At 53.2% G+C, this 11,914-nt stretch overlaps 1 protein-coding gene across 1 annotated transcript; it reads right to left on the bottom strand.

The window, feature by feature from the left end:
- Positions 1 to 1,059: 1,059 nt before the first annotated feature.
- Positions 1,060 to 11,536, bottom strand: KRT82 (keratin 82, type II). The gene is made up of 9 exons (XM_006757106.1): positions 11,019 to 11,536; positions 9,050 to 9,258; positions 6,573 to 6,633; positions 5,793 to 5,888; positions 5,287 to 5,451; positions 3,031 to 3,156; positions 2,007 to 2,227; positions 1,749 to 1,780; positions 1,060 to 1,277 (listed from the first exon to the last, which is right to left on the bottom strand). Exons 1-9 carry the CDS (start codon positions 11,421 to 11,423, stop codon positions 1,060 to 1,062), a joined length of 1,533 nt encoding a protein of 510 aa, XP_006757169.1. The 5' UTR covers positions 11,424 to 11,536.
- Positions 11,537 to 11,914: the final 378 nt, after the last annotated feature.

Raw genomic sequence — 11,914 nt, 5'->3', positions numbered from 1 at the left:
ACAGACAAGCCCAGAGGCTCTTTGGCAGAGACTTGGATCCCTGGGAGGGTGAGGCTTCTGCGGAAGCAGCCCTAGGGGCGGGGGCTCTGGAGGGATGGGGTCAGCCCAGCACCTCCTCCCTCACCGCCCCTGAGCCAGGGCCTCCAGGTGGCTGGTCAGCCCCACATCGCTGCAGCCAGGAAAACGCATTCATATCAGACCCAAAGCAAGAGGGAGTAAAGGGAGAGGTGGTAGGAACCAGGTGGCTGTCTACAGAGGTGGGGGCGGGCCTTGACTTCTTTGAGCAAATAATGTCAGCTCTCGATTGTCCCTACGTCAAGTAAAAATTCCATGTCCCCTTGCCTTTGTTCTAGGCGTATCTCCACCATCAACGGCCAATGGGAGCTCAGGGAACAGACGCATTTTCATAGCGTGAGCTCAACACATTTGAGCAGGTAAACCTAGGGCTAAAGGCCACCTATGGATTCTGTGTTAATTGAGAGGGCCTGGATAGGTCCTGAGTGACCCCAAATCCTGGCTTTGGAACTCAGAATGGGATTTTGGAATATCTCCTTTTGACATTTGCAATAGTGCATTTTTTAGGTGGGTGTTAAATGAAGTTCACTTTTCTTATGTGCATGAGAATCAGAGGTAAGGGAGGTGTGAACCTCCAGCGGTCGGGGGAGGCTGGCTTTGTGGGGAAGCTTCTATGATTTAATCCGCAAAGCAGAACTGTGATGTGCGGAGTTGGCCTTCTCATCCGGAAGAGAAGTGGTCAGTGGCTGTTGCCATTCTCCTGGCCACACTAGGGCCTGACTGTCAGCAGTCTAGGGGGCATGGTGATGCATTCTCTTTCCTTACATCCCACCGCCGCCCCCAGGGCCTACTTCAAGGTCTGCACACAGCCAAGTAAAAATGACTCTAGAAGATGTGATGGACCTGAGGAATGGCTCCCGGGGAAAACCTGATACAGGAAGGTGAGGTTTGGAATGTCCTGGTGTGCTGCCCTGGTAAGCATGGGCAACATCCAGGCTGAGGGCTAGTGCCCTGCATCCTGGACTCCCAGCCTCTGAGGCAGTGCTAACACTTGTGGCAGGAGGAGCCACCCCCAGTCCCTAGCTTCATGCTGGAGCAGCCCGGGCGCCCCTGGGGCTCACAGGAGATGTAGAGTTCACCGGTGCTCATGGTGCTGCAGCCCCCACTGCTCTTGAGGCTGTTGGTGCAGAATTCGGTCCTCAGCATGGGCGTGCTGACCACACATGGCTCGTACAAGACCGCACCTTTTGAGCTGCTCACAGCTGCGGGAATAGAAAAGGATGCTCAGGGTCCCGCACTGCATGACTAAGGGCATTGCCCCTACATGATTACAAGCCTGGAATTTTCAGTCTCACCCTCTATCCCCCAGTCAGGCCATGCCCCCCCTCTTGCTGCCACCACCTGTAAAGAACCCTCCCCTCTCCCCACCCCCACCCCCAATTCCCACTCCAGCTACAAGTGCCTATAAGGTCCCCAACCATTCTCTATTCCCAGAGCCCTGGCTTCGGTTTCACCCTCTCTGTTTCCACTTGTCTGAGCTGCTTCGAATCCTCTTTCTCCAGAAAAGCATCCCGTTGTCAGACCTGCTCCTCATTCTGATTCCCAAAGACTTAGTTGCCCTGCAGGAGAGCTTCTCCCTCTGACCAGAGCTCCCGGCAGGAGGCAAGCCGAGGTCTGGTCAGGAGGTTGATTAGCCCCCAAGACCCCAGAGCCCCAGAGATGCATCTACTCACAGATATTCACAGGCCCAGTGCCTTCACACAGCCTGGGGTGAGAGGAAAAAGACACAAAATCACTGTATAGAAGTAAACAAGACCAATAACTCTAGTGCTCCCCCTCCCCCACTTCTTCTGTCCAAACCACAGATCACATCCACGAGAAGGACCCTCAGACTGTGAGCTGTTCTGGGTTTTCTGTGACTGCGGATGGGCTATAGCAACAGCAACCTGAGGGCAGAGAGTATCCACACCTGGGGCCCATCCTTGACTAACCTGTGCTCCTCGCCCTCCAGCAGGCGCCTGTAGGTGGCGATCTCGATGTCCAGGCCCAGCTTGGAGTTCATGACCTCCTGGTACTCCTTGAGCAGGCAGGCCATGTCCTGCTTGGCCTTCTGCAGGGCGGCCTCCAGCCCGGCCAGCTTGCACTTGGCGTCGTTGAGGGCTGCCTCGCCCTGCTGCTCTGCCTGGGCCACAGCAGCTTCCAGATTGCAACGCTGGGGGAGAGGGCACAGAGGGCATTATTGGGGGTTTAGGGACCCTGGGCTAACTCTCAGAAAGAACATGGCTAGTGTGAGATAATAGAGTATATATATACAGAACTCCTAAAACCCTTGTGATTTCCTAAGTGATAAGAGCATTGGAAATACCTTTTGTTCTAAAATTTGTTTTGGATCCAGAGTTCCTAAATTCCTTGGAATTTCCTGAATGACAGCAGTGTTTTTGTCCTAATGAGTGACTCTGGGTGGGTCTCTGGGGGGTGCCGTGGTGAAGGTGGGTCAGAGAGACCAAGCCATGACTAGAAGCCTGGAATTTTCAGTCTCACCCTCCATCCCCCAGACTGGGGAGAGGGGCTGGAAATAATTATCACACCCACATGAGGAAGCCTCCACAGAAATTCCACATGTGGGTTTCCAAGGCTTCCAGGTTGGGAAACACGGGGAGGGGTTGGAACAGTGGTGCCCTCAGGGCACGGAAGCTCTGCGCCCCTTCCTACATACTTCCCTTATGCATCCCTCCCATTTGCATGTTCATTTGTATCCTTCATCAGCTCCTTTTATAACAAACTGGTAAACAGCAAGTAAACTGTTTTCCTGAGCTCTGTGAGCTGCTCTGGCAAATGAATCAAACCCGAGGAGGGGGTTCTGCTTTACAGCAGATTGGTCAGAAGCTCAGGTGACAACCTGGACTTTGGGGCAGTCTTGTGGGACGTGTGGGAGAGCCCCACCCAGTGGGACCTGACACTCTTCCCAGGCAGTGTCAGAACTGAGTTACATTGTAGGACCCCAGCTGGCCTCACCTGGGCTTTGACATTCTCGATTTCTTGCTGCAGCCGCTGGATCAGCTTGTTCATTTCCTGGATCTCATTCTTGCGGTTGCGGAGGTTGTCACAGTGGGTCCCGGAGATCAGCCGCAGCTCCTCATACTGTGGGACGGAGAGGTCAGAACCCTGGGGCCTTGCTGTGGTCCCTCCCAGCCCCCTTGCTCACTGCCTGAGTCTCTTCTCCAATAACTTCCTGGCTCAGGCGCTCCCTGGATTCTCACACTTGCTCTGTTCCCCATCCCCTCTCCATTTCTGGTCAGTCTCTGAGGTCCTTTTCTGGGCTGCTCCTTAGTTCCTTCTCACCTCACAGCCCTGCACAGTCAGGCTTATTAAAAGGTCCTCCAATCTCCAAGCTCCCCTTCTCTCTGTTTAGCTATTCTGAGGCTTGTCGTTTTCTCTCTGCACCGGAACCCAAAGGTCTCCCTCCCTTTAAGATGTCCCTCTGGACTTTAGAAAGAGTTTCTCTGCTTAGCCTGGGATGCCTAAGAGAGAGAGGACTGAGGAGAGACTATGTCACCCCCAGGGTGAGCACGATTGTATATTCTCCTCCAAGCAATGGAAAACAAAATGAAATGTTCCGTTGACATAGGGGTGGCTCAGTTGCCATGTTTCTTTTGCCCCTTGCTCTTCTTTCTGCCTGGAATGAGCATGTGGTATGACAGTCATCTTGAGACAGGAGGCAACCATGAAAATCAAAGCAATGTGAAGGGTGGCAGAATAGAAAGCTATAAGGAGCCCGTATCCCTGAAGGTGACATAGACCCCCTGGTCATTGTGGGTAGTCTATTTCTGTACTTCAAGTTATTTGAGAAAAAAGTGAAAACTGAATTTAACTTAGCTATTTTAAAAAATTTGAATCCTCACAGTTAATTATAATTTAAAAATAATAGAATTGACTTAGGAAGATGGGAAACAGATTGTTTTCTCTGAGCCACTTGACTGATGAGCAGCCCAGGAGAACAGCAGGAGGAGGGACCAGCCACCTGGTGTGGATGGGCCACAGAGTCACTGGTAGCTGACTTCAGGCCAGCGTTTGATACCTTTGTCCCAAGGCAGAACCTTGCTGGAGGCACTCTCTGGGCCCCATTGCCTTCAGAAAAGAAGTCCAACGCACTTAGCACAACTCTGAAGAGTTGCTGTCATCTGGCCCCATGCTACCCCATCCAGCCCCATCTCCTTGTGATGCTTCATACTGGAACCTCACTGTCACGCTTCTGTATCCTGCTCGGCTGCCCCTCAGCTGAACGCCCCTTCCCCTCATGCTCCCTTACTGCAGTCGTGCTTGGCCTTCAAGGCCCAGATCAACACCGCTGCCTCTGCCTTTTCAGACACTTCCTGCGACCTTGCTTTTCTGTTTGGTTGGTTACACATTTCTCTCCCATGAACTGTCATCTCCTGGAGCGTGGGGATGGTCTGACTCCTAGTATCTACATGGTGCCACACCCCTCGGTAAGGCCATCCTTCCCTGACTACCTTACTGGAAACCATATTCCCATAGCACTACCCATGCTTCACCCTGGTTTATTTTCTCCGTAGCATGCATCACCTTCTAACATACATGTACTTATTTGTCTTGCTCGTTGTCTGTCACTCCCTGGCCCTGCCTCTAGAATGAAAGTGACACAAAGGCAGGGATTGCTGTCTGTTTTGTCCCGGTTTAGAATCCAGCATCTAGAACAGCGCTTAGCACAGGATGGATGCTCAGGAAGCAGTTGTTGAATGAGTAAGTGGACGAGTGAACGAACGAATGAATTAATGGTGCCTTTCACAGATAGGGCAGGTGAGACTGAGGTGATAATATTTGTTCAATCAAATTAACCTTGGGGACACCAACTATCCTTATAGCAAGCCCCTAATTACCTAAGTCTGGGGCCACCTTAATCACCTTCCTGCTCCACCATTAGTAACCACTCCATGCTATTAGCCTCCCCTGACTCCTTGAAGCCCAGAGCCCTCTTTGCCATTATTGCCAATTAGTACTCCTTGAATTCATGTCGAGGGAGTCTGTGAGTAAATAAAGCTGGGGCCCCTGGCACCCTGATGACAGGCCTGGGCGGCCTGTGGGGTCCACTCCCACATGTTCCACAGGCACCTGGCCCGGGGCCCGGCAGAAACAACAGGGGCTGGGATTTATGGGGTTCCCTGTCTCTGTGACATGGCATGACTCTCTCATTATCTTCTCACCCACTTTCGGGGGAAGTGGTCTAGGGCACCCTCTTCCCCTGGGTCTCACCCGGCACTGGTACCAGGCCTCCGCTTCAGCTTTGCTGCGGCTGGCGATTTCATCATACTGGGCCTTGATATCAGCGATGATGCTGTCCACGTCCAGCACCCGGCTGTTGTCCATCTTCACGATGACCGAGGTCTCTGAGATCTGAGACTGGAGCAGGCAGATCTCCTAGGGGGGTGGGGGGTGGGGGGAGGACCAGTGAGCTCTTTGAGGATAAAGGGGGAGAACCTGCTCTGACCTTCCCATAGCAGCTTTGCACAGACTTTGTGGTGGCTGTGACGGGCCTTCAATCACCAACCTGCTCCCTGTCCCACTCCAGTTACACGGAGACCCGAGAGCTGAGGCCTGGGCATTGGACTTCCGGGGTCTCACTGCTGAGAGCCAGCTGTCCCAGGCCGACTTCTCAGTCTGCTTGCCCTGAAATGTACCTGCTGGGCTGGAGCTCTCCCACCATTGTCCTCACGAACTGGCCCTGATCTACCACCTGTGGGCAGCGTGGCTGCAGGTACCTCCTCGTACAGGCCTTTCAGGAAGTCGATCTCCTGGACCAGAGCCTCCACGTTGGTCTCCAGGTCAGCCTTCATCAGGAAAGCCGTGTCCACATCCTGTGATTGGAGCATTGACAACTGTAACCGGGGGCTGGGGGAATGTGGGAGGGCCACCCCTCCACCAGGGGGCCACTCCCCGCAAGCTGGTGGCAGGTGACAGGTGTGGGATGAACCTTTCCTCACGGAAGCTCATGTGAAAGTGCAGAGTTCACAAAACCAAGAATGGAGGGAGGGGTCCACAGCCCCAAGACCACATGCCTGGGCCTGGCCGCCTATTGGGGAAGGGCCTGGAGGGTGTGGAGTTTAAAGGAGCCTTGAATGCAGTGTCTCTGAGCTCACTGCGTAGGGCTCAGGCCAGAAAGTACCTAGCTATCTGTCTGAGAACTCGGGCAGTGGTTTTCATCTTTTGGGGCTTGAGTTGAGAGTTTTTGTTTGGATTTGGCATCAGCTACATGTCCAGCTTCTTGGGCAGGTGTGGACACCACCCTGACCAGCTTTGGCCCCTGTGAATTAGGAGGCAGAAGCCCGGTCAACCACCACCCCTTTGAGCCAAGGGTAGGAGAGGAAATGCTGGCCCCCTCTTTCTCAGGGTCACTCAGGCTGGCACCGGGGCAGGAGGGAGAGAGACCCTTCTGTAGTGGGGGGGCTGCAAACTCGTTTGGACACAGTCCAGGGGCTGAGTGTGCTGAGGCCCGCTGGGCCAGCTCCGGGGCTTTCTCCCTCTTTGAGCCAGCTCCTCACCTTCTTTAAGGCCACGAACTCATTTTCCGCACAGGGCCGCAGGGCCAGCTCCTCCTCATATCTGGTGGAATGGGCAAGAAACAATGTTTGAGTCAACCCGTGGGGTTGGAAGGGGCCTTGGAATCAGACCTGAGGGAAGGGCCTTTGGGCACATCTGCCTTACACTGACCGCATGCCCCCAGGAGTCGCCAGGTGCAGCCCTGTCTCTGGACACCTCTAGCTGCTCCAGCCATTCCAGACTGGTGATTAATACCATAGACTGTCATTAGCCACATTGCCAGTTTACCCCTCTCCCCAGTAGCCTGCTCCTGTGATGAATCATCCTCTGGGAAGTCCTTCCTCAGGCCAACTTCATTCTGTCTTGGTGCTGAGGAAGCCCACTTTATCTGACCATTTCTTCTGGGAGGTGGTGGAAGCTGGCGGCCTGTTGCTGGCATAGCTGTCTGTGCGGGGTTGTTCTGAGAGCTGGTTGTAGTCACTGAAATCCCAGATGCCCCTGTGCCCTCCTCACTGGAGAGTCCTGAGCCTGGCCCCTGCCTGTAGCTCTGTTGCAGAGGTAGCAATTACCAGGTTACCAGACCCATAGGCACAGCCCAGCTATTTGCTATAGGTCCTCGCCCACTCACTGCCCCCTAAGGCAACGGAATCAGGGTCAAGAGGTACAGTCTGGCCAGAATGACTCAGTTTGAAGAGCAACTTTGATCCATTAAAAGCTCCACTAAGCTTCCTGACGCCCAGGCTTCCTCTTCCCCACAGAGCTCTGCTGCAGCTGGGCGCTGGCTGCTGGAGCTTATGCCCTGGTGTGAATCCCCTGGTGTCAAGTGCGAGTTCTGTGAGTTTCAGTAAGTGACGTGGCTTCTCTGTGTCTCAGTTTCATATTCTGTAGAATGAGGATAACACTGGTCCCGCCTCACGGGGCTGTTGTGAGTTAACATATCACATGAGTTAATATCTGCAAAGCACTAAGCCTGACATGGGGTACGTGCTATGTCAGCGTTGGTTATTATTGTTAAAATACCATCCAATCTCATCCTTCTTCTGTCCCACTTTTAAAATCCAGAGTCCTCGTCTTCAGCTACAAGCCAAGTCTCTGGCCACTGTGTGTCTTACCCCTTGGAAAGGCATTGCTCCTGCTGAGAGGGCTGGCCCTCCCCCTCCCCCGGCCTTGCCACACCTTGCCTGTAGCAGTCTGCTGGAGTTGTCTCCTCTAACTTGTCTCACTCTGGCCCTTCCTTGTCATCTGCTCCTATCCTTTCTCCTTTTCCAAAGTCTACTCTGGACTCTTCTTCTATAAGAAGTAACTGCAATGAAACACATTCTTCAAGGCCCTGAGCAAATGGCACCTTCCCCAGGATGCATTCGTAGGCCCCTTCTGCTCTCTCACTCTCTTGGGATTCCTCCGCCATTCTGGCTTGCACCACCTTGTAGCTATTGGTGTGTTTACACAAAGGTCTGTGCTTACTGGGCTGGGGCATCTTGAGGGAAGGAGCCAGCCTTTTCCATCAACCATGAGTAGGCATGTGGTTGACACCTGCAGCAAGAGTGGCCCCTATGTGGCTCTACTCCATTGACCCACATCTCTTCTGAACTGTTGCTCTCAGAGTACTCACACCATTTCTTGTTAATGGAAATGTGTCTCTCTCAACCTTCCGCCAGCAACATGTGCTCCACAGGATTCTGATCCTGGGAGAGACCCACTTAGGACTATTAAGCAATTTGCTTAGGCTTCAGCTTCTCGTAAGCACTGGATCTACAAGCCTTCAAGCTCTTCATTAACATATGCTTATCAGTCACCTTCTCCTGCAGTGAGTCAGGACAGAGCTGCAAGTCTAGCAGGTTAAAGACCTTCACCAGGAAGAACTGGGCCAGGAGACAAGGGAGACAGAGGATCTGCTAGTGACAGGAGGGGTGAGGACTTCCAGCTGTGACCGAGGAGGGGTTGGGGGAGGATGGGGGAGAAACCAGAGTCAGAGGGTGAGAGGAAAAGTGAGATAGATTAGTCTGAATGTGGTTCAAAGAGATGATGAGAGGAGGCTTATGAGAAGAAAGAACAGAGGGAACAAAAGCTTGGAAGGAAGAGGGTTTGGGGATCTGTTTGGGGGAATAAGAAGTAGTTCAGGAAATGCCAGGGGATTGGTGGAAGATTAAGTGGAACAGGTGGATTGGAGCAGAGCCCTGGAATGCCAGAAATGGCAGGAGAAAAGATCATGTTCTACTGAATGGGAGGACAGGCCTTCCTTCGGCAGGGTGGTGGGAAGGGGGATGAAGACAATTGCACAACCTCAGAGTTTCTACCAGGTGCCACATGGGCAATGTCCTAGAGGCTCTGCCTACGTTATCCTGCCTTAGTGTTCTACCAGCTGTGAACCAAGTTTTAGGTTCCCCTGAAACTTTTTGTGGATGGGGAGACCAAGGCCCGGATTGTTTACATAGCTCGCCCTGGGATCCCTGGCGGGGTGAAGTCAGAGCAGACTCACTTTTTCTTGTAGCCCTCCAGCGTGTCCTGGAGGCTGCAGAGCTCTGCCTCCAGTCCGGCCCGGTCCCTGGCCACGCAGTCCAGCTGCTTGCGGAGGGTGCAGATGTAGGCTTCGAAGATGGGCTCCATGCTCTTCTGGCAGCACCTCTGCTGCTGCATGAACTGCCACTTGGTCTCCAGCAGCTTATTCTTCTGCTCCAGGAACCGGACCTGCAGCCAAGAACAGGATGTCACCGGGCAGCGGGTTCCCTGGGGACTATGCTTGGAGAGAGTAAATCAATGGTGGTGTGGCAGTGAATCAATTTCTGCTCTCTCTTCTGACACACCGCTGCTGATATGCTAAACTGACAGTCTCTGCGTAGACTGGCACCTGAGGTTATGTCTCTGTGTCTCCCCCGCCTGGGGGAGCTTATAGGACCCACCTCCCACCAAGGGGTTGCACATTGTAGTGGAAAGAACACTGCGCCAGAAGGCCTGGGGCAGGTCCTCCTTCCAGCCCTGCCTGCCTCCACCAGCCTTGTAAACTTGTCCAGGCCACCCCATCCATCCCTTTAAGCCTTGTTTTCTTTCCTAAAGCTCCTACTTGGGGTTATGCATAGGAAGCACTTTAAAGATCTTCATACTAATGTAAGCAGGTGACATTCCAGCTGGGAGTAGTCGGGCTCTCTTCAGTTACAGCCCAGGGACACTTCGGGGAGAAGGTCCTATCAAAGGCTCTGTCCCAAGACTTCAGGTTTCAAAGCCCTCACATGCTGCCCCATCCTGCATGGCTGCATCCCAAACAAGTCCCTGTTGCAGTAACGTGGTGAGCTGCTGGCCCCCTCCTCCATTTCTGTGCTTGGAAACCTAGATGAGGAGAAGCTGAGCGAGTTGACCATGGTCACCCAGCTAGTCGTTGGCAGAGGAAAACAGTCTCCAGTCCTCGCGCTGGGACTTTGCATATGGTGCATTATTTCCCAGGAGAACTGTAGGGGAAGTAACGTGGCCCTACTTCTGGTCAACGCCATGTCACCAGGAGGTGACCATGTCACCAGAGTGTGGTGTGATGTTGCTGACAGCCAGGGCCTGTGTTCTAGAACTTACGGGTTTTGAAAATTAAACTGTGTGACAGTTCCCATTTACTAAAACAAGTTCCCCTTTGGAAGGCTTTTGCATGTATTACCTCCTTTAATTTACCCACCATCATTCCCCTTCGTCCCCCCACCATCCCCCGAGGCTGGTTTGCACGGGGCCTCAGAGTCACAGTCAGGAGTGACGCCAACACCAGAGTCCAGGTCTCCTGATTTCTGGCCCAAGACTCTTTGCACTAAACCTTGGGGTCACCAGAAATGCCTGTTCAGGCCTTGGCATGTGTCCTGACCCCCAAGAGACTTTCTGGGGTGTGAGGACAGGCCCAGAGACAGCTGAAGGTGACAGGCCAGTTTAGTGCCTCGCAAAGACAGCACATGACCATCCCCGAAGGTTTTCAGAGGTGTGGCTCTGGGGTTGGCAGATATAAGACTTTGCTCAAGACCACCTTTATCCCTAGCTCTCACTGCTCCACCTTCTCCTCATCACAGGCCTAAGCTGATGGCAAATTCTGAAGTCAAAGGCCCACCTCCAGGCCCAAGGGTCTTTGCTCACCACTAGGCCCAAGGTTCTTGCCCCAGCTCAGGCACTTAGAATGCAGTTCTATTGTTAAAGCCTCATCAAGGCCTCTTAGGTTGTTCCTTTCAGTATCTATCATCGCTTTGGAAGTCCCTCTTATAGTCTGACCTCAGGCAACCTTGGTAATTTTATCAGATAATATCCAGAGAGAGATGACATTAAAAACAAAGGATCTTCAAATAGAAATATTGAGTGCTGAGCCTGATCTAACCAGCTTTCAATGATTAGTGCTCATGAGTACAGAGGCCCATAGATGAACTGGCTTCTCTATGGCCAGTCTTTTCCTGTCTCCTGGACCAGACACAAGGTCCTGGACCTCTTACCTTGTTGATGAAGGATGCAAAGCGGTTATTGAGGCACTTGATCTGCTCCTTCTCATCCCTCTTCACATTCTGCACAGTTGGGTCAATTTCCAGCTGAAGTGGAACTAGTAGGCTCTCATTGATGGTGACAGGAGTGATGCAGGCAGGAGCCCCACAGGTGGCCCCCACTCGGTATCCGAAGCCAGGAAGGCCACACCTGGAGGCAACCCGGGGCCTCCCAAAGCCCACATTGCACAGGCTCCGTGAGCGAAGGCAGCCCAGGACCCGGAGGCCCCCACCACCCCCAGGCTGGCATGGCCCCGAGGTCACTGCATAGTGGGTGACCCTCTGGGGGAAGACAGCTGAGCATGAGCTGAAGCTCCGACTGCCACATCTGGAGCCCTGCTGGTAGGATAGGCACGACATGGCAGGAGAGAGAGGCAGAGAGGCAGGCCCTGGTGGGGAGAACGGGAAGCAAGAGCTGTCAAGTCAGCTCAGCTCCCACCCTTTTATCTGGCAGGGGCTGGAGGTCTGAGCTGGGTCAGACCCCCAATCACCATTAAATCAGGTTTATGAGCTTGGGAGATTGGCAGCTCTAAGTACCCAGGTGGATAATTAGGGTAGCAAAGAGTTGAAAAAAGGAGCCAGTGGTCAGTGCTGGCGGCCCTATAAAAGTCCCATGTGTCCTCCTTCCTTGTTAACAGGGGTGATGAAAGGGGCATATTCAGAGGGTCAGTCTCAAGGAAAGGGAGAGTTGGGACTTTATGCCAGTCCAAGGAGAGGGGGCATGAATTACATTCCCTGGCCGCCCTGGCTCAGAGGCCAAGTTGGATATGCTTGAGGATGCTCTCTTTCCTCAAGGATGTTTTTATGTTTCTGCAGATGCTCCAGACCCAAGTCCCCTAAGGACCTCTAGG

The sequence above is a fragment of the Myotis davidii genome, unplaced genomic scaffold (genome assembly GCF_000327345.1).
Source record: "Myotis davidii unplaced genomic scaffold, ASM32734v1 scaffold233, whole genome shotgun sequence".
NCBI classification, from domain to species: Eukaryota; Metazoa; Chordata; class Mammalia; order Chiroptera; family Vespertilionidae; genus Myotis; species Myotis davidii.
The sequence above is the reverse complement of the archived record's forward strand: the minus strand, read 5'-3'. Positions and strand labels throughout refer to the sequence as shown.